Genomic DNA, 23,638 nt, shown 5'->3' with positions numbered 1-23,638 from the left:
GGTCGTAATATTCGAAACGATAAGTCCACACGGTTGATAAGCATTTAAAGTGAAACAAACAGATTTAAAATCACTCACGTGCAACGATTACGTCGTTAGGACATTGGGAGATTGCGCACGTAATAGTAAATCGTATTGAATTATTTATTCGCCTGTCGCGTGGCCTAACGTACTTTCGCCGCCTGCTTTTTTCAACTTAATGGGCTTAAATGGTGGATTTATAAAAAGTGATTAAAATAATCAACATGTTTAATAATCTCTTGTTTGCCATAATTTATAGCAACTATTTGATTTTAAATTAAATCAAATGTAATGAAAATATAATTATTGTGTGCTGGATGCTATAAATGGAGGCACTTTACATCGTATATTTTTAAATTATACACCCTTTCAATTAACTCCTTTACGTATTTGTACTTTTTTATTATTTCCACGTCAGTCAACCCTGTCTGTACTGTCAGGTCGAACATGTGCACAAACAGGAAATAAACCGTTAAATACATTCACATTTATGCACATTTGCTGACCTGTTCGCTAGGCGAACTCGCAGCGCATACGCGAGCTGTCGATAGGGAATGTTTATGAATGTGCGCTTAGAGAGGCGCGTGATGGGCAAACGTGATGAATATGCAAAGATCGTGTCGATTCGCCGCGATTTTTTCCTATTCCCAGAAAACAGTTTTGATTCAAGGACTGCTAAACATCTTCATTCGTCTAGGTGCGAAGGTGTCGGTGTCGGGAAGGAGCGATTGCGCTTCAGGTGAAACATAATAAGCAGTTTGATGAAAGGTATTGCTTCAGATAAGGGTGGTGAAAGAGTGGTGAAAGAATTCGCAATGGAAAGATGATTTCCTTTTACGATCATAAAAGCCGTTGCTTCAGCATGGAAGAACATACGTTGCATAGGACGGCCATAGGACGATGGATGGTCCATGACATTATTTTTTTCACCCGACATGACCACATGTTGTCATACTCGCTGCAACAGTGCGCCGGCCGTATGCTAATTGAGCATCGAGTTTGTACATACCGGGCCGCAATTATCGACACCCGAAACGAGCGGACCAACCCAGGCCCGGGCCACACCGAAAAAAAAAATCACCCCGCTAGGTGTGGTCAAGGTTGACGCCACGAAAGAAAGAGAGTGAGAGTGTTAAGCGTTAAGGCGCGGGTTCCATTGGGCAGATGAAGGAAAGAAGGCGACATTCCGGTGGCCAATTTAGTGACGTTCCAGGGGGGTTAATTTAGCAACAAATTTGACCGACCGATACTGCACCACCCATGTCCAATATTGGAGGTTTTTCGGGGTTTTACCACCCCTCGGTGACTTTGACCCCAATTTTCCGATATAGCTGCACATTGAACCTTCCGAAAGAAGACTATTTTGATACAACGCCATTTTGTTGGTTGTTATGAAGAATGCTTTTCGATTGTATAAATATCTTCAAAACGTACCCTTTGTTGGATGAAGAAAACAATTCTAGCGTCAGACAAAACATTCTTCTGCGCAATATGCCTTCCTTTTGTTAAGCTAATCTCCCTCGCTCCTCACAGATGTCAATAGCATCAATCAATCTTGTTCCAGCTCGTCTTCGTACCCCAAAATAGCCATCCAGATAACCTTCTCAAAAATACAGAACTGAATCAAATTACCCTTTCGAGCAGGCCCTTGAGCATTGTGCTACACAACCCACAAGTGCGCAATGAAGGGCACTTTGCTCGGGCTCCGGGCTGCATAAACAATAATTGACAGGCCTGGCCAACAAAAAGCCCCACCGAAAAACTAATCCGAAGCAGGAAGTCGCGTACCGCACAGGCCTGTTATTGTTACGGAACGCGCAAGAAGCGCTAATTGTTGGTAGCTGCTGCTGTGTCCTCTCACTGGTGGCATATTATAATAATGGAAATCAAATTGTGAAAAATAATTCCACTTAAGCGCCCGGTTCAAGTACACCCTTAGCGTGGCGCAAGTGGCATTGTCGGCGGTGCCCGATCAAAAGGCTAAGCCCTTTACGGATGCGCAAGGGTGGCCGAGGGCAACGGTTCTGTATGCAGCGTCCTCTGCCGCCCAGCATGTGCAAGAAGCAGCCAAGACGCGGAAGTCGGCAAAGTACTTCCGTGACCTGCTGACCCCACGATAGCTCACCCCGTAACCCATTTCAAGACCAGCCGCTTCTTGCTCCATTGCTGGCATTGACGGTGGATGTTTTAGTTGCGGTGCAAAAAGAACGATCTTCCTCGGCACAAGTGAACTCCCTTCGGGTATTCCTTGCGGCCGATTCTTTGCGGTTGTCAGATGACTTGGTGGTGGTGTTTTTTTTATTGCTATTCCGATTCGCTACGATCATCTCCACGGGCCACGATCATCCCCACGCCACAGGTTCACCTTCGCATGACGGTTTTTCGACGTGCCAATTATGATCAATTGTGTGGTGGCCTATCACCCAACCCCAATACAACCTCTTCGCGAGAAGCTCCCGTAAGAGCCCTCACGCTGTACAGTCCACCAGTGCGAAAATCCTTAGTAACTCAGGATCTGAAGCGAGATTAAGCGGCAAGGTCTTCGGCTAGTCCTGCAAGCTTCTCGCCCGTTGCTCCTGAACCGGATGCCCCCCTTCGCCATTCAACGGCAATCGTTCTTCAAGGACCTCCGGCAAAGAACCTTCAGATGATGGACTTCTGGTACGGTAGGGAGGATATAATGCAACGATGCAATCAACGCAATAACCACGGATAAAGTGCTATCGGATCCTTTAATGGTTCGCTTCCTTCTCCAACATTCATTGCCACACTGTTAATGCGATGGGGTTCGCTGTTTTCCTCTTCTTCGACGCAAAGCATATTAATAAATCATTAAAATAAAATGACCTACAAGTGAAGAGCCTGCTGAGCCCTGTAGTGCAACGACAAACTGCAGCTAGAAATAATCGTGCGCACGGCGATGCCACCCGAAATGGAGGATATCCTTCAATCCTTCCTGCAAAAAGCGCTCTTCGCTATTGGAACCGGTTCGGAGATTTTCTGTTCAGTGGTGGTTTATTTTTATTCGCTTTCTTCCCCTATAGACGAGTGGTTTCCTAGAGTGGTTTCCACCCGTGGCTGCCCATGGGGAGTGGAATGGTACGGATGATAAGAAGGAACGTTGCGTTGCGTTGGTTCCTCCCTCCGGCATTGATGTCGAAATGAAAGTGAAATCGATTCCCCCATTTCGATATATGGGCGCACATACGGCGGCTAAAAGCGTACGGCCGGCGTGCGCCGAATAGAGGTCAATGTCGGGCGGGTTTTTTGTTGTTGTTGCTGCTGTTGTGGAGATCTGTTTCTTTCTATTTTTGCCCGCTTGAGCATTGTTTTCGGTTTTCTTCGTTCTTCTTTCGCGCTATCGCCAAAGCCTATCAATCATATTCGGATGAGCCGAATACGCTGAGTGCGTGCCACCGTGAATTAGTGGGCCTGTGTTTATGGCAAACAAAAACGAATCCACTTTCGTAAGACTTCACGACATTGAAACATATCGCTAATGGTAGTTAAAATGGATGTTCGTTTATGGTTAATGTAGGAGGTGTACGAGCCATATTTAAAAAGACTCCAGTAGACGTGACATAACAACAAAAGCATATCCAGAAAGCTACAAAATGTTTAAGTCAACGAGAATTAAAGATCACATCAGCGATAACTCAATCACATTTGGAATGCGCCACTTCTGGTTGGGTGGTAGCTTTGATGAATGATCATCTGGCTGAGATGAATGAGGTTTGAGGTAAGAGAAATCTCTCAGATCTATATCGGAACCGAAGTCATTGTTGCTGCAATCGCCCAGATCAGTAGTAAACAGCTAATCAAAATTCCATACAGTACACGTGCGGAAAAAGCGGAGCTCCAAATGAAAACATTATGTTTATTCTATCTTAAATTTGATTAAAACCCTTGTCTATTTGGTCTAGACAACAAGCAATGATTAATGGAAATGCGCCTCCTAGTAACATTTGTTTTATTTATATTTGCTATAAAAGTTGGTAATTTTAGTAAGAAAGATTTGTTATATTCTAGAGTGTTTGAAATAGCTCTCAAGTCTATTAAAAATTTGCAGAATGTTCTAATATTTGTTCTTAAGTTTTTTTTCTTCTATATCTGAAGTTTCTCTTAGAATCTCTAGTAATCTAACACATGTCTCAAGCCAACTTGTCTTGCATTAATTGCATGCCTTTTCCACACACAATAATCCAAACAGTCACGGTTGTACGCTAAATAGATCGCATTGCTTAGCACACACAACCGAAACCAGCTGCTGGTTGTACCCTTAGCGTACGTAAAAGCTCGGATAGTTTACTCCTTGTTCGGCCACCTGCCACTATAATCTGACGAACTCCAACCATTGATACACTTCATTAGCACGTGATTTTGGTACGGAGTGTCGTTAGAAGCTTCATACATTGCAGGCAAAGAGGAGAACGGCCCAGATTCCGGCAACTACTGTAACGTGATCTTCGTAACGAGATGCAACCTGAGCATGTTACGGTGTGTTAATTTGTGTCGAATTCCTTCACGCGTGCATAACGAGTGATTTGATTGGATCGTGCATCAACATTGAACAAATTTCGCTTAATTACATATATTGTCTTCATTGATGGATGTTAGAATAAATAGCAATAAAAACGAGAACATATATAACATAACGAATGAAATGAATGTTTGCAGCTTTGCTGAAAAGAAATTGCATCCTGCATCAGTGATAATTTCCACTTTTTAATCGCTAACACGTACGATAAAAGTTACGTGACGCGCGAGCAAATGCACACTCCAGCTCCATATCTCATTTCGAGCTTCATTTTTATGCATATGAGCTGGTTACGCTTGGTTGGTGATTTATTCAGATCATTCCGATCCTCCAACATCCTGGTTGAACGAAACGATCGTTCAAGAACGAAAGATTCTTTCAGCGGTGAATTTGAATTTCAGCTAAATCGCTTCCCCGGCGCAGCCATCTTCACGACACGAGTACGTGCCGGTACGTGTTTTATGGATGGGTAAGGTGTGGCATTATGCTAATATCCGTGAGCGATTGTTCGGGGTCTCGCTGGATGCTTATTGCCACATTTCGCCTTGAGCGGAAGAAGTTCGATGAGCATAGATCGCACACCCATCGATCTTGCTATCGTGCCGGACCAGGATCGGCTCTTTATCGGTGGAGTGCAACACGCTAAAATACACACTACAACCTCACCCACGCGGTGCTAAATCTTCTCCCGTGGGCTCACATGCTGTCCGCTCCCGGCGCAAAGTGTGCTGACCGTGAGCTGAACTTGAGAGCCGAAAGCGAAAGTAAAATTGGACCCTCCTAAATGGCAACCGATTGCGCTCGCGTGCACACACATTGGCCTTACGAGCCACACGAAATGAATGAATATTTATACACCGAATGTTGCCATTTCTAATTAGGCACCCGTACGGACGGTGCGCGGAGGAGTGGCCATCGGACGCCCTCACATGCGCGAAGCTGGCGCCAACTTACGCGAATGGGACGGGTGTGTTGATTTTGCACTTAGTGAGGGGGTTCGTTGATGGGATTTTCAAATTTCATCCTATGCGCATGCGCTGCTGGACGATGCCGAAAGGTGCGTCCGGTATGATTTGCTGGAATGATTTTACCGTCGCCCTTTTGAGTGAACCGCTACAGTTAACCTTTGGCGTGTTGTGACACTACCGCGTGACAAATTGCATAAATAACTATTACATCGTGCTTGAAGATAGAAAAAAGGTAATAAACAAAATGAGAGTATCACATTTGATTTTTTTTCAAATAACTTTGTTTGACGTTACGGCGTTCGTCCATTAACTCGTTCTAATACCCGGATCTGACATATTCTCTCGTAGTACATTTCTGTACAAGAATACAGAATATTTATTTATTTTATTGTACTTTTGTCACAACTATTCCTCCGTGAAAACATTGTCACAGTCAGCGTATTACAACAGCCCAGAACTGCATACATATTTATAAGGCGTGGTAATAAACTTGAAATGACACGTAATGATCACCAGCACAGTAACTTTGCAGGCTCGATTCTTCTGCTAATCAAATCGCACCATCTATTTTGCCACCCGACGGCACATGATACGCTCGATGTGAAACAGGTTTACGGTTTTATTTGTTTTAGTTTGAAGCTTTTATAAGGAGCAGGATCACCTGAGGATTGCGCTGTTGCATCATCCGTGCAAGAGGGAGACCCATCTGTACCGTTGCACCCCGCGACATGAATCATTACCCGTTTGGACATTAATCTGACGGTAGTAAAACGAAGTAAGCTGTAGAGAAGCGTTTCACAATTGCTTAAAGAGTTGTTTGCAATATGGGGAGTTTGGGCGCGTTTGGTTGATCGGCTGCAATAAAGTTCATAATTAATCCTTGATCCTTGAACCCATTAAATACACACACACACAGACTATTCCGAGGAAAACACGCAATATAGTGAACCTTAACGTTCCAAAGACATTTGTTGCCAACGAAGATGTAAGAACGGAGATAAAGGATTTTGATGCGGACCGGTGGTACACCACAGAACAGAACCACATTTACATATTTATCCGCCGTCGAGTTCTAACGCGTGGCAATCGTTCCAACCCTCGATATGCACGCACGTATCTGACCACCAATCGGCTTAAGGGAAAAACCCCAGCCAAAAACCACCCTTTACTGCTCAGAAGTAGTTCAAGTTCGCTACCCGCTGGTCTCGGTGTCACGAACAGCCCTGCTCAATTACATCGACGAGAGGTGCTAATCGACCGTCGCTCGGTACGCCATTCGGGAGCACTGCGCCAGGGAAACGAATAGCGCCCTCGTCAAGCCGTTTGACACTGACATAGGAATCGTTTAGCCTTTGCGCGCATTTGTGCGCGTTTGCGGTACAAATGACAAATGTAAAATGTAAACCAAACTGAGCAGTACACTTACGCCCCTCAGCTGATAGTAATCGATCTCCCGCGTGTGTTATGGCATCGTATCACATCGGTGCGCTAACAGGCGGTTATTATTCACTTTCGTCATTTAAGAATACAAAGCGATATGATTGGAGAGGATGATAATTGAACTGACGGGATCACAAAGATGGGGTGAAGTTGAGGTGCCTGATTTGCAACGGATAATTACATATTAAAAAACGATTTCTCTTTACGTTCTGCAAGATTATTAAAATATGCAAATTCCATGACACACATTTGAATCTAATTTTGCGGTTCATGTTTTAAACAGCTCAGCTCAAACATCTCAACCAGAAAACATCTGCACCACGATCTACACCATGGTCCAGTAAGCGCAATCGAAGTGAGAGTACGAAAAGTTATAAAACAAACGCACCCCACACAGGTGACCGAGTTCGTATGCCGGCATTAGATAACACCTTCGCCACCCGGTGATATCTCCCTCAAACGGCAAGTTTTTGGTTGGAAATTCATTTTGACCACGCTACCGACACGCTACGATTTTGTTACGAACCACCGTGGCCACCAGCTCTGTAGATGCCGTTGGTCGCGGCTAATTAACACCGGTGGGTTGCGGCTGCATTTCGCTTTCTTCGTGTGCACTTTCTTCGTACTTGCGCAGGTTTCAGTGAGCATTAAAATGCTTGTAAAAACCAGAAATGGAGCGATAGTAAGACCGCCATCCGTTCGATTGCCCGTGTGGGTTGCCGGTGGTGACTTCGATGCGTCGCACGCACGGAACCCGTGTAGCTTCGTGGCACTCGAACTGGATCACGCTACAAGGATGTCGGTGTTAATGTTATACATTTCGTGCAAGACTACCGCCGACTGCACCCATGTCCTGGCCGGCACGTTCCCGGTGCTGGTGTGCATCCAAGGGTGCTTCGATGGCAGCCTTATCTGCGACAAGGCACGCCTGTTCTGGAGTCACCTTGAGGTGGTGTCGAAACCCCGACATTATCGCAAAAAAATAAACTGGTCCAGGAGTGAAACTGGAGCACTGGAACCAATGATTGGAACTCGTTTTTTTATTTTCTTTGCATTCAAGAGAAAGAGAGCATGAGCGTGTTTCGGATAAATCGGTCAGCCCAAGGAGCCGGTGCCGATCGATCGATATCTAAACAGATAGGCAGAGAGAGAGGTGACGGTAGAACGAATGGATGACGTAACGCTTGGGCAGGGTGTTTTCCCGTGGAACGTGTGCTGCGAAACTACAAGACACTTTGGTCTATATTTGCCACAAACACAATTCGTCACGAGGTGCAAGAAGTTGGTGTTTACGTTCCATTTTTTCCCAAACCGTTCGGCACGTTCGCATGCAACACGCCGTCTCGCCGGCGTTCGGTGCAGGTGAGAATATCGTTTCTTAAGTCCGACCGACAACATAATTCACCTGTTGCACCAGCATCGAAAGTGACGGAAACCAGGAAGATAGACGATCGATTGAGCCGTAATTGGCTGTAATGATTGATTTCGTAAGGTTTACGAGCAGGTGAGATTTATTGCTTGATTTTTTTTTGCTTTGCTACCCCTCGAACAGATCGATTACTATCATCTCGCGCTATCTAGCGCGTGTACGGATAGGGTCTTTTGGAAGCATTTGGTTTTGCTCTACATAACACGTCTCAATGTTGATTCAATCAACGAGAATTAATGGAACAAAAATAAAACAAAGTACCTGTTTACGGTTGACTTGCACTGTGCAACCATTTATCTTGAAGTTATTCAATCGAAATATATGTAAGGAACATAACGAAAACGACTCGTGTTTCAATTTATTCCTGAAATGAATTCGATTTGTAACTGACATTTAACTTAATTTGTTGAGTCTGGGACTAGTAATAAACAGATCATTGACGTGTGCAGTGCAAAAACAAACCACAAACGTAAAATACTGCTCTTTAATCAACCTCAAACGCATCCAACCTGCATTTCGCGCGCCTCAATCGCTCTCCTATTGTGGTCTGTGTGTGTATGTGGTTGCATCGAAATTCCCACAGCTATCACAACCCGGCAAAACGCACGCTGAATAAGCTGTCGATTATCCCGCGTTTGGTTCAGATCACTCTAATGATTGCCCCATTGAGCGGCCTATCGAACTGGCGTACGACCTCACATCGTTGGCCTTAACCCCATGCGAGACTGACGTAAGATGCGTCCGATTACTAGATCGAATCTGCTTCCACCATCATCGCATGCATCGCCGTGGCTTCGGGCTCCGCTGTTGTTAGCAAAACTACCCTGGAAACAATGCTATCCATCCCGAACGGGGGTTCTCTAGCTCTCTATATCGTGCGTTTCACTAGCTCCAGTAACCTTTCGTTGAAATGGTTGTCTAGATTTTTGCGCATATTTGGCTGTAACTGACCCGTCAACATTGACCCTCTCCTAAACAACTCGAGTGGTGTTGTTGGTGCGTTACATAAAAAAATCACCCCCCTGCAATACAGATCGCTTGTTGACCCAAGATGTTCTACATGCATAATTAACTACATTTTAAAGGTTAATTGTGTCCGACGTGGATCTCGCAAGCTCCAAAACTACCGTCTCGGTCGGGTTGCGCTTACGATGACTGTCAATCATCATCATCTTCTGCAGAGTTGAAGTGATGTGTAGGCCAGTTCAAGATCACGACGAGCCGAATTTGGTAACCGATCTGCATAAGGTACAGAAATAGACCAAGCTAAATGTACACTACACCGAAAGTAAGTGGTTCAATGTAACGCGATCTGTTCCGTATGCAAATTTCCAACAAAATCTTTAGGAACACACGGCATCGTGTGTTGCATTGCCTTGCGCAATGATCGGTGTATTTGGGTTGAAGCCAATTTCCGAGTAGGTGTCACATTATCCATTTGCGGCGGTTCTTGACATCGTTTAATTGGACACAATTTCGCTCGAAACGCTGCCCGGAACTGTCTCTCCGTACCTGGTGAGATGCATGACTACTTTCTACTATTGAACTGTTTCTTCCAGATTGGTAAAAAAAAAAACTTTGAGAAGCGTCCAGGAAGAAAGGAACCACGATGTCGACGAAAGAGTGTCGTCTGACACGTTGTCCAGATGTCGGGTAATATGTCTGCATAGCAAATTGCAGCTCTCGGCACAAGGTTTTCAGGTATTACGCACGATCTGCAAACAAGCACGGCACAAAAAAGTAATATAGAAAGATTGCAAATGTTGCTATAAATCTGCTTTTTTGCAAGCAAATAAAACCTCACCGAAAACTTCTCTTCAATCTTGCCTGTACGTAGGTGACATCGAGGTGAAAGCAAAAGCGGTCGTCATCAGTTACGCCACACGGGAGTTACTTCATCGGATAAAAGAATTGAAAGGAAGTGGTCCAGTTATGGTGGTGGGCACTTGACAATTCTTTGCTTTTACGTAAGAGGGCTTTACTTTGCTCTGCCCGTGTTGCTCAGGTAACTCCGCAAGCTTTAATATAAGAATAGTTCAATGCTATAAATATGTTTATGGCAACCATGGTACCAGATCTGTTTTACGATCATATACGAAGTAAAAGGAACATGAGCATACTGATTGCAATATCCTGATCACGATTGATCACCGCTGCACGGTGCTTAAGAACGTGGTTGATGTGAATTCATTCTCCCCCGATCACAATCTACATCGATTATGGATCACACGTGTGCCTGATCTGCCACAGTTGATTGAGCTAACATTTTCACACCAGCATTGCCCCGTTTTGCGTATCCTTGTGCAAATTATTCTGCCCACCACCGTGGTTGGCCAATTATAATATTCCACTCACGCCGTTGCACTCAATCGCTGGGCTAATGAATCATGTCACGAGCTCGCTCCCGACGACGTCCCAACGGTGCCGGTATCGTCTTTCGGATGGCCCAGGAATCGATTTGCTTGCGCAGTTTTGCAGATTTCGGGGTAGCAGTAGGCCGTGTCTTCATATTTCAACGTGCGGCTGTTGCAACTCGCACACCGATTCGCACATGCTCATTCGCCGGGCAGACGATCCGCGAGTGGATCGGTTTTCCTGCGGTGAAGGCGCCAGGATCGGTTCGAAAGTGATTCTCACGCACTTGATCGCGTGCGGCGGTGCTACCGAGAGCTTTGCTACAGCGTGGGAAAGGTCAAGCCTCCTACGATGCGAACGGATGCACGAGAGGGGATAGAATAGAGTTGTTGTGGTGATTCGAGCTGGTGGTAAACACCAGAAGCTTTTTCAGACCGGTATATATGGATGGCAATAAAGCGGTTATGGGTGCAATCTGCTTAGCCAAACCATGTTTCATTGTCACCGAAATAGTAAAGTGTAAAATTCACTGCCATTTGTTGATGCTATTAATACATTGCGCATAATTGGCCTTATTTGATGCAGTCCAACAACATCCTTGGACAAATTGTTCTGTTATGTTTAATGAATGTAACAACCTACCTAAAATTGTACTCTACATTCGCACAAAACATGCCTGTAAAGTCCTCAAAATGACAATTCTAAGGCAATCATCATTTGATATGGTCACCAGCTATGCATTGTTGCACTTTACACTTATCAACCGTCACACACTCCACGTCAACACCGGCATGACTAATTCTGCACCAGACACCAGTTGGCCTCGAATGATGCATGGCTTCAGTATGTCTCACCGTACCTGGGAGTACACACTGCGTCACTGAAGCATGATGATTATGCTCGTCACTCCATACATTCCCGCCGTTTGTTCGATCGTACGAAGACTAATGTTTAATTAACTACCCATTTATCGATGCGAGTCAACTGCATTCCGAAGCAGTGTTTGCTGCCGCCTCCTCCAAGCCGACAGTGTTCCGGAGGATCCTTCGCTCGAGTCGCGCCAGTGCATAAAACGTTTGCGCAACTTGCTCTTGTGCGGCTTGAATTCCTCCCCGTGTCGTACAGCGTCGTACAGTGCCGCGTACTTTTGCGACGTATTCAACGCCTCTCTATTGAGCAGAAATCAAAGAACGCTGCTGTCATTAACATACAGCGATTGATCTGCTGACTCCAACACCGGCATCGTGCAACGCAACGTGCGGTTCTGCGGACATGTTCCAAAGGCAAAGAGGAAGCGCACCCGATGGAAGATTAAACCGTGCATATTGTGAACGCTGCGAGCACAATGCAAGAATGCGCACAAGCCCAGAAGCGATCGTTATCTTAGGGCTCTTCAAGCATACCGCCAATTGTGCGATGATTAATCGATTGCAACCCGTAGCTTCCGTTTCGCTACTGTCGAGCGCATAGCTAATTGTACTTATCAAAAAATAATACCATTGAATTAACTTGTTAGTGTTGAAATATTGTTTGCCTTTCGTTGGTAATATGTCACCCAACGTGGTAGACATGTGTTGAAGCAGTGAATGAACCGAGCTTAGTGGTATTGTAACATTGTCACAATTCATTCCTATCACAATTATGTCAGACTAAAGGGTGTCTCATATCAAATTATGACCATCAATATCAATTATGGAATCTCTTTTCAAGTTTTTAGGCAACAAAATATAACCGTTGAGCAAGCTTTTGACAAATTTATCTCATTTATTTTCTATTCCATAACCACATGATCACAACTTGTACTTAAAACCTCTCGTCTGATTCTGTACAACAGCTGGATGCAGCTTCTTCTGTACTGTGCAGCTTCTTCTGTACTCTTTTTTTCTTCATGTCTGCTTAAGATTTGACCTCCTCCAGGTGCTTCCGTAGTGCCAGGGCATGCCCTAGGGCCCCAGGGCAGGGCTTAGTTTCCAAAAGGCATAAGACCTTCCTTGAGGTAGCACGAACGCACAATACTTTGTTTGAGGACATGAGCAGGTGGCTCTTGGTAACCGAATCATGCATTTTTTGGCAAACTTTAAAATACTCTGCTTGCTTAACTCCTCTGGACATCATATTTCTATTTGGCGTTGAAGAACAGTAGCCTCGTGATCTATTATAAGAACCAATTTTCCACACGTTTGCCTAAACTCTGTTCGCGATGTTGTTTATAGGGTAACGCCTTTTTTGGGAGTTTTGAAAAAATGACATTGGTAATAATACATAGTAAACAACACAATGACTAGTTTACTTTACTCAAAATTTCAAAATAAAATACCCAATAGGTATTTTTTTAGAGCGTTTCAACCGTGATGAAATTTGATGTGAAACACCCTTTTTTCTAGTAAAGTTGCTCGTAAACTATTTATGAGTGCTGCATGATAACCGCTACCTAATCATTACAATTCGACGGCTCTTAATGGCGTGATAATCTGACGATAAAGCTTAAACTCCGGATTAATCTATCGTAATCGCGGCGAGTTTATTTATGTGATAGCATTACCAAAAAAAACTCGGTTAAAAGCGGTCCGTTTGTAGCATGATAAAAAGAAAATAACTCCATGTCATCGCGAGAGTTATGTTACGGCGGTGGTTTCTTTCTGTAGCGTATCACCGATTTTGCGTAACGAATGCAGCCTTGCGTGACGGGGCGTAGATTGTGACGGTTTCGAGATTCCACGGAAGGTGGAAACCCCTAAACCTGACCTAGTCCCAGAGGAACTGCAGCGCCCTGCAGCTGCTGCATTCCCCGAAACGCCCAGCCCGAGGGGGAAGTTGATAATATTCCTCCCCACACCGAACGACCCAGTTTCGCCCGGGGGGGTCCAGTTTTTCACCATGAAAAAATGATACATAACCATAAGCGTTTCGTCAAAATCTCCAACTTTCGCAATCACGCGACAATCTATCGGTTTGACGATCGATTGATGATAATGGTTTGGGGATCGTTGACGTGCCAAAAACCACCATCTGCTGACCCGGTCACCGCTGGGACAATCTTATCCACCTCACCCGTAGAGCCCGTTATTGGGTAGCGTATGTCTGTGGGTGAGAAGAGACTCGGCGGAGAATAGGCATTGGAACGCGGTAACGGGAGGAAGGTTGTTTTGTTCGACATGTCTTACATAATTTTCTGTTTTGGAACTGTCGCCCCGGTTGGTCGACCGTTCATGGGCAAAATTGGGGAGACCCCCAATGGTTCCGACTGCTGATCGGTGATAGTGACCTGTATCATTAGCGATCGCCCGAAGGTATTGCGGGAGATACCACGCGTATGCGCACGGTGTGTTGAATTCCACGCGAGTTATTCACCGGATTGAAGCGTTCCAATTTTATGACGCCATGCATCCATTTCCAAATATGCCGCTGAACAATGGCGTTATCGTCGCTTTTAAAACTCGCACACCACGGAAAAAGCTGATGCACATAAACAGATCGTTATCAACGCAACTCCATCATAACTACCAGTCCACCATTAACAGCGAGATAGTTTAAGGAACGGGAGGTTCGTCGCTTAGCGATCGTTGCAGTTGTCTGGACATCTGCCGGGATCGTGCGGCTAGTGCTCCGATCAACCTTTTGTGGGTTAATATCGCGCCAGAGTTCAAGGTCTCCGTCGTGATGGCGTGCTGGGCCGTTTCCCAACCGCAACGGATACACACTTTCCCTTCTCTCGGCACTGTCTCGCAGCGGTTGAAGATGGGACACCAAACCTGATGGCCTTTCTCTTTTGTTTTTTTTATTTGTGTTTGCTCGTGATTTACCACAGAGCGTGCGGATGAGATTCGCGGCCCCCCTGGCCGCTAGCGTGTTGGTTTCACTTTCATTCGGGCGAACGCTGGCCGGCGCGTGGTTAATTTGAAATATGGTCACGATGCACATTACTGCACGCTGCCTATCCGTCTGGCGGGTGAATCGTCGCTCGTAAGAAGGGATCAATGTGCTGGGGCTGATTATGGAGGAATTACGTAGCGATACGCGTGTTAACCTTTTGAAAAAGATCCGTTCCATGTTTTTCTTCACAGTAAAATGTGTTCAAAAACACATAAATCAAGGTATTTGCATGCGAGGTGTGTGATGATTCTGGCTTATTCTAGAAGATGAAGCGATTTTAATGAATCTTTACCGCTCCACATCAGGATCTTCGCTTGGGAAGCATTCATAAGCACTTGATGAAGGCAGTACATAAAGACAACTGTTGATGTACAGACTCCAAACAAGGATGCACAATCGTGACCAGACAGATAGCAATCAATGATCAGACTACAGATCCGACCGTCTGTTCTGAACAATCGATTGTGGGAAAATAGACAATCGTAGGAAGCTGTCAATACCTTACGGATTGACCGAACAAAGCCAAGAAAAGCAGATGAAGTCACTAATCAACTGTTGATTGGCAACCTTTTACGATACCTACCAGTGTGCTCGGTGTGGTTACTGTAGCGTAGTGACGTAGCCAGGAAGTGCCTTTACGACAGCCTAGTCACATAGTCCTGCGACTTAAGGTGAGTTGAATCAAAACAAATGGCTATGTAAACCACACTTCCTTTCCGAGGAAGATTCTACACTTCTTTTACATGGTGTATCCAGCTTGGAGTACAATCCTACAGATGCTTTGATCACTGATTTAATCAGAATAATAACAAATTTAATCATCATTAAGCATCTTCCTGATAGTTGATTGCTAATCAGGTGTGCCGCCGCATGCATGCTCAACCCACCACAGAAAGACCATTTAATTGCCATTTTGTACAACCTGCACATGGGGAAGCTTTTTTTTTTTATGGTACATTTTATGTCCGAACACTCGAACACGCTGAGGGATGTTTAACTTTACGCTGGCAAGTATTTTATAAACCCATTTTGTCTGCCTCGGTCCCAAAAATGCGATATCCAGCCGGGCATCAGTTTAGCAAATGATCGGTCATAAAACGCTTTGCGCCAGCTTATCATCGCATCGCATCGTAACCTTTTGGCCAACATTCTGTACGGTTTTGATGGTTAATCGAACAGCGTTCGATGGCACGATCGATGGCGATCCATCATCACCTTGTCCGGATTGTGGGGACGATAGCAATCGCTGGTCGCCGGTGAAGAAGGGACGCCTGTCTCGATGCCAGACGAATCCTGTCCACCCAGAAGAACCGTGGCAAAAAACTGAACCGAGGGATCTTATGGCAATAATGATACGTTGCGTCGTTGCAAACGGTGGACATTGTACGGCTGGAAATCATCAATCAATCGCTTACACAATGCTCTTGTGGTGAAGTTTTTGCACAATTTCTCGTACTTGCATGGACTTTTTTAGTCAACTTTAAACGTACATCTTCTCATTGGGACATTTAGCTGATTATTCGTGCTTTACGACGAATGTCTCGAGGGTATTCGTACATCCTGGAACAAAGATCAACATTTAGCCTTAGCAACACTTAGCATCTTACAACATTTGCTAACAAAAACCACACAATGCAATTCTCTCGAGACTTTTATTGCATTTCAAATTCATCACATTACATCGCCGCTATTGTGCGCACGTGCCTGTAAGTTGCTGTTCGCACCATCTGTTGACCGCATTAGATAATCCCAGCGGGCGCTTCGACGCAGAGCTCCATAACCAGCCGCGAGCCATGCGCACCGGACTCAGCTACCGGTGACAGGCGCGTTTTCACACCTTCTTCCCATACAAAGCCACAGTCTGGAGTTAGAAGCTGCAGACTGCTGAGCCGATCGACGACCAGCTGCCCGACCGGATTCAGGTCGACCAAATGGACCCGCGCAAGGCCGGTCAGCTGATGTCGATACACACCCCGGCTGGGAGTAGCAACCGGCAAACGTGCTACCCATGTCTTCTGACCCAATGACCGCACCGGTTCGGGATGTTATATAAGTTCTGGATGAGCTTGTTTCTTGCACGAATTATTAATTTTCGTGTCGGGTTTTTTTTTCTTCTCTCGTGCTGACACTGCAACACTCGCGCCGTTACTTCCAAACTCGCCCACGGGTCGGTGACAGCCGCAAGAGTGGGATATATACCGCAAGTGTTGAGCGGCGATCGTTTGATAGTGCCCGATGACGAGAGCATTATTGGGTTGCATCCCGTACAGCATGTCGACAATTCACCGAAGGTCATCGATGAGGTTCGATTTCGGCTAATGCGGTCAAGGCGAACGGTGGATTATGCCGCTCTTGATATCGCAATGGACCGCTAACGAAACGACACCACTCATCTCCCGGGTATCGGAACGGGATTACGTGAATGGGTTGAAGATGTCCAATTAAGATGCAACTGGAACGAGTCTCAAGGTTGCCCGGGATGGAAAGAAACAGGATTCGAGTGTAGACCGATTCGGTTTCTGGTTGTAAATTCCCAAGACTTAAGCAAAGTTCATCAAGTCGTACTACCGCGTGGAAAGGGATTTTCTTTACCATAATTAGCATAGTATTCTTGTATCAAATTAAAATATCACCATCACCTGTTTGTGTGCTTACTGCCACCATCCAACAAATGGCCGAGCAGTACACGAAAACCGACCCCACGAACGATTGCGACACCGTTTGACAGTTTAATGGTACGGATGGGAGACAAAGTTTATGAGCCTGTACGCTTTGTTTTTAAGTTACAGGCGCACAGCTTTGGCACCCTCGTTTTGCTTTCCCGCCGATCATCTACCGTTGCCCCAAAAGGCCAAAAGCCACTTGAGTGCATCTTTACCGTTTTCGGGTACCGAACGGCTTTTACGCGCTCATCAACCCGAACAAGCAAATGCCCTTGCGTCCATTAACCTTTGCGTGAGCATCACTGTTTTATGGGGGTTTATGTTTTTCGGGTTGTCTTTTCTCGAGTGGTCCTTCTGCAGTGTGGGGGAGTTGAACGAGTGGAGACGCAATCTAAAATTGGGAAATCCATTGAGCATACGCACTGACGGGTGGATTTAGACGTCCGTTACTTTTGTTGGCTAGATGCAAACATACTCAAGGATTTACACGTGTTTCGTCTCCGTTCTTCACCCAATGTTTACTCTGTAATGCTTGGTGAGGTTAAAATTATGCTTCTGTTTCATCTATTTCTTATTGTTCTATCTCTTTTTTTCACGCAGGAGGGTAGTATAGGTCATGAACTAGTGATAAAGCCAGTGCCAACCGACATCTCCCAGGAGGAGGATGGAAGTGTTCATCACGTTATTTATAAGCGCAAAACTCCGGAGGAGCACAGCGAACAGTTTAGTGATTACGGTATGGTATTTCTCACTACTCTTTGATCCGTGGTAATTAAAATAACCGCCCTACATTACTCGTCCCCCCTAAAAAACAGCATTCATGGAACCGGACCGGCTGCAGAAACGGTTTCGTGCCAAACGGAGCCCGCAAGCCTACTACAAGAATTCGCGAGCCATCCAGCAGGTCATCTATCCGGAGATACTGGTCATCGTCGACTACGACGGGTACCGGCTGCACGGTGGTGATAATGTACAGGTCAAGCGCTACTTCGTGTCCTTCTGGAACGGTGTCGATCTCCGGTACCGGCTACTAAAGGGACCCAAAATTCGCATCAGCATCGCGGGCATCATTATCTCACGGGTAAGTAAGATTGTTCCCAAGATTCCATCGTTTCAATTTATATGTCAATTTAATGGGGTGAGTGTACAAATTGCATTTAAATGACTCAAACGAGCCAGATGGGAGGATGAACTTTTTTACACAATGGACAAATATGTTGAGAATCTGATTTAATTTAATCGATCTTTTTTTTTATGAGCAACAAATGATCACTCGGGCCAGTTTTTTATGGAGATCTTTAGATTTTTAGTGCCATTACATTGGTTTTACGATTTTCACACCGTACGAGAAAGAAAGTTTTGGAGTGCTTCCACTAGTTCTCTTTAGTTCATCGTTTCTTTTTATAATTTCTCACCAAAACAGAATCGTTCTTTTGTAACACATCGTTAATAGCTAAAGACCTGATGAGTATCCAACGCTACTGCTTTAAGCTGCCACCGCGTATGCGCTTTGTGGTCTGTTGGAATCTCCAATTAACGATGTAAGCACGAAACGATGACACGAACGTGCGCAACAAATCACACGTCAAATTAACGAACGAAAGCTACGTGTAGCATCCTCATCAACCGGTTGCGGAATATTTGTACCAGCAACGACAAACACAACGACATCCTAATTTAAACCTTACACGATCGTTTGGCGTAACATTTTTACCCTTTTCCCGTGCGGTTGAGAATCCTTTCCCAAAATAGCCATCATTGCGGTAGTTCCCCCAAAAATAAACCATTTACACCGTCCGAGCCGTCGGATATTCTTGCGCAATCGAGACTAGACCCCGGGCGGCGCGCGAAGAAGATGTGCCCAAGCCGGGTTGTCAATTTGGTCAATCTGACCATAAGGAGGGAAGATGAACCGAGACCGGTTGATACATCCATCAAAGTTAAATCCTCTAGCACCTATCCAATGCCACGGTGCGGTGACCGCAAATAGCGAAATGATGTCTTCCAACGCACTCCATTGCGTACGGCTGTGATGGCCGTTTGCTTCAGTGACGCTTGTGAGTGTAAGCGGCCGGTGATGGTAAGCCATCTTGAACGATTAATCTATCCGTCCGTTGGCTAAATTCGTTGCCACCGGCACTGGGTCAACGCTTTGTTGCGTTTAGAACTGCAACAAAGCCCAGAGTGCAAGATATGGGGTGAGCGTAACCAATTTCGGTCCACAAGCTAAGCAGCTTGAAAGCCAAAGTTTGAAAAGGTGTCAGAAACCAGAGTGACAGAAAGGAAACTACAAAGCAGGTTTTGATGGACTCCAAAGCTAATCGTTGTAAATTTAAGTGAGAATATCTATCACGAATCTAACTGTTAGAGCACCTTGATTGACGGACAACAAACGTCCGGTGCGAAAAAAAGAGGTTAAAAGAATTATGTGCATGATCTATTTTACTTACCAGCCAAACCATCGTGGAGTCCTTCACCTTTTCCATCGAAATTAGCTTACGGTAAATCGCACAAGTTTAGTGCATTAGTGAACAGCGAAAGGACGCATTTGTTCTTTCACGTGGATGATATTTATCGGTTTGTCCAATTTCCAACGGATCGTCGATGATTGGGCGCAATCATCACTCGGGGGCTTTGCCGTTTGATTAATGGTCAACCGGTGGGCTGTTTGCTAAAATTAATCTCCCAAAGGGGATCTTGACGTGGCAGTTCCCATAGTGTAGTCTTGCAGAAAAAAAAATAAATAAAAAATCTCTTCTCCACTGAGTGTTACAGCGAGGGCATTACGATTGATCAGAATCGGCAATAGGCTCATCTGTTCAGGGGCAGACTAAACCCTTCTTTTTCTCTTATTGCACAATTCCGAGCAACTATTTAGTGGTGAATAACTATAGCCTAGTGGCTCTTATGATCTATTAATGCCTGTCACCACCAACTGTGTCTGCTGGACGACCATCGAAGGACGGCTCCCCACCGGGAATCATCAAGCTTGCGTGTGTGTGAGTGCGTTTGTATATTTAGTAATTTTTATTTATTTAGTATTTTATTAGCACTCGCTCTACTTTAAGAATGCCCACGCATGCCGGATCCGTCCGGGTCGCGGTGTATCTGTGTCATTGGCAGCATTTGCGATCTGACACTAATGGCAACCATTTACAATTAATCAACACCTGCAGCACCGGCGATGACATGCGTATGACAGTCGCAGAGCTCCGCGAAGGTTCGGAACCGCAGATGAGGTTCATGTCAAGGTTAGAGGAGGGAGGCTCTGTGCGCGAAACGCCATACGACGGTCGGCGCAAGTTCGGTGCGGACCACACGCGTACATGTTATTGTTTTTCTTTTTTTGCGCAAGTGCATCGTTTTGCAGCTTCAGTGCCGTATGGTGACCCGACGTTTTCCGACGTTTGAAATGGAAATGAATGCGAAGTTTTTTTTCACCCCCCCGGCTAGACACAGAAGACTCAAGTTCCATTGAGGTGGCTTCGTGTCAAACGTCAGATGCGTCATCAAGAGGTACCTCCGACGTATCAGACAAGTTGTTGGAGTTGGAGTTCGGTTTGCAAGATGTTCGATTCATCCACCCTTGTAAAAATGAAACATTTTGCTACAATGCTTGCAAAGCCATGTGAATTTTAGTTCACGATCAAGCAAAAAAGGGCCCTCGATTCGCCTTTGACCTGCTCATTCGACACACATATGACAGACGCGCGGCTCAATGAGGACGCGCGGGATCCGACGGTGAGGTGAAAAACTCCTTTCGAAAAGTAAAATGTCACTCGGAGATGGAATTTCGTCACGCTGCACAAGCGAACCGGGTCGGAGTCGTCGATGGTAGTAACCTTTTCCGAAAACCAAACGTCCCCTGTCTATCATTTGGACCTTTCACGTGATCTTTGCACCGCGAGGATCTAGATCTGTTCGCATCCTGTCCATAAAAGATGCAGTCACTCTGCAGGCAATGCAGCGAGAATGAACTATTTCTGACCCGTGTAAAACATGGGGCTTTGTCAAGGTCAATCGCCCATCCGATGTTACATGGCAATTGGCTTGAGTTCACCGATCTGCTCAAAACCACTTGAGAGCTCACACTGCCAGGTGACTTCGCCGCTATTTCGATGGTGAATCAGAAAATGGGGTGAAGCTTTTTTTTTGTTGGTCAGCAACAAACAGGCCCAGGAATCAGCCGGTACTGATCCACCTGATCCACAAATATTTGTCCCGCCCGGGTTGCCGCCTCCCTGCCGTATCCACCCATCCACTCATCTACCACCAGTTGGGAGTTTCACGCGAATGCGAAATCATCAGCAGACATAAACTACAGTTTTATGACTTTCGTCTTCGTCGTGTTGTGCGGCTTGTGTTGCCCGTCTTTACCTGCGTGTGTGTATGTGTGTTTGTCGTTGCGGGTGAAGATGCCCGCGAAGATGCTGGACACCACCGTCCGGCTGACGACCGGTTGGCTGGCTGGTCGATTGTGGTCCAAGTGCAAATTAGCATACCCGTTTGTCTAGTTCTACCACGTCCAGCGTTCAGGTGCCTCGTCGATGTGTACGTGCTTTTATCTTAATCGGACTGAAACCGACCGGTTGTAGGGGGTTTTATCTGCTGGTTGTGCAGGTGTGTATGTATGCGTGATTGTCGCCGTAGTTTTGGGGCTTAAATTACGAAAAGAGCAACAAAAAAAAACATTACCATGGAGAACCGCGTCGTCCGGCGGATGACTTAGAATGTCGTCATTATAGCCATCTACCAGATGGTAGATATGTAGAAGAGTTAGATAATCGGGTGCGGTTGGTCACTCACTCATCATGGATGTTTTAGAATCGAAAAGTGTATCTGTAAAAGGGTGTCGCAACTTTTACCAGTTGTTTCATTGCCTCACATGCGTTTTTTGTTGAAGTATTGTGAATATCGTTTGATAAATACGTTTTCAAGACTGCTACTCGCATGCACACAAGGTCAACACACAACAACAGTGTTTCCGTACGGTGTGATACCCACCTTAAGAGCCCGAACCCATATATCCCACAACCTTCAAAACCGTCTTTGTCAAACATACTATCGATAATGAGCAAACAGATCTTATACAAAAAGCCACAAAACACATCTTCCCGCCAGCACGTGTTTGCTCAGTAATCCTCCACCAGGCACCACTCGCAGAAGCGCATTGAATTCACATGTCATGGTGCAAAGCTGTGCATCAACGTGCACCCGGTTGCAACGGAAACCGTCACTGTGTTCCAAAATCAACAACCACGGCACGGTGGTGACTTCTGCAGTCGCGATCGTGTGATGTGTGATCTACAACGTGCACTACACGACATACCACATGGAATGACGACTTTTAGGACAGCGTAACTTGATTGATGGTTCGTCGGCGATCGAGAAGAGCTATCGTATTGCCGAGATGCGTCCGAGGACGGATGGACGGTGATGTCCAAGATTGGATCGTTTAAGTTGCTGTGTGTGAGTGTGTACGACTTGCGGTTCGAACGGCCCCGTAATGGGATCGAGTGGCATTGAATTGAGATGATTGCGCCAGACGGCTTGCATAGAAGAGTTTGGTCGCGAATCCACCACTGGACGATTGAAATGTTGCAATCGAATGCAATTTGCAAGCACAAAAATCCATCCTTAATGTGCACGCTACCAACGATGCCGTTGAAGAGGGTTTTGCGAGTGATTCGATGCAATTTTAACTCAATGAAGCTTGTGGTCAACGTTTTCCAAATAAGATGTTTCGTTCACATTTGGCGTAAATAAAACTTATCCTAATCGTGCAGAGAACCTCAACTACTTAAAGATAGTTAGTTTGAGATGTAAACACCAATTACATTTCCGGTTTGTGGAGAATAATCCACTACCTGCGCTATGCTTGCCTGTAAACGAAGAGGAGTGGTTCATCTGTAGCATTTATTCTCCATCCAGCAACGTCGCACGCTGCTAACAACATCTTAATTGCACAGATCTGTCGAAACGTTTAAGGTGGTAATTGCCTGAAATTATCAACAATTATTCGCTTCGGTGAGATGGACACTCCTTCGCGTGTGGCACGAGCAATTGGAAACAAGACCGTGTGTTGACAAATCACGCGATGGAACGATATAAATCGGGACACACTTTATTATTACGGTGTTGGATAAAATGGTTTTACTTATGTTTTAATTTTTGGAACCTTTCAATTAAAGCGTTCTGATCAGAGTTGCGCTTAATAAAGCTTTTGACAAGAGCCGGTAAGATGGATCTTTGATGAGGAGTCTTCAAATTAGGAGTCGACTTTTAAAAGACTCATGAACCGTCAAAGATTCATGCATCCGCAAAGATGAATTTATCAATATTCTTGGATCAT

The 23,638-nt window shown here is 45.3% G+C and overlaps 1 protein-coding gene across 1 annotated transcript in view; it reads left to right on the top strand.

The window, feature by feature from the left end:
* LOC128710514 (A disintegrin and metalloproteinase with thrombospondin motifs 1) overlaps positions 1 to 23,638 on the top strand; it is a 63,662-nt gene that overhangs the window by 20,576 nt on the left and 19,448 nt on the right. Inside the window, exons 4-5 of the mRNA XM_053805569.1 lie at positions 17,887 to 18,022; positions 18,102 to 18,367. Of these exons, the coding sequence (XP_053661544.1) occupies positions 17,887 to 18,022; positions 18,102 to 18,367 (402 nt within the window). The remainder of the gene's footprint in view (positions 1 to 17,886; positions 18,023 to 18,101; positions 18,368 to 23,638) is intronic.

Source organism: Anopheles marshallii, chromosome 2, assembly GCF_943734725.1.
Source record: "Anopheles marshallii chromosome 2, idAnoMarsDA_429_01, whole genome shotgun sequence".
Taxonomy (NCBI): Eukaryota; Metazoa; Arthropoda; class Insecta; order Diptera; family Culicidae; genus Anopheles; species Anopheles marshallii.
This window is presented reverse-complemented; position numbering and strand designations above follow the sequence as displayed.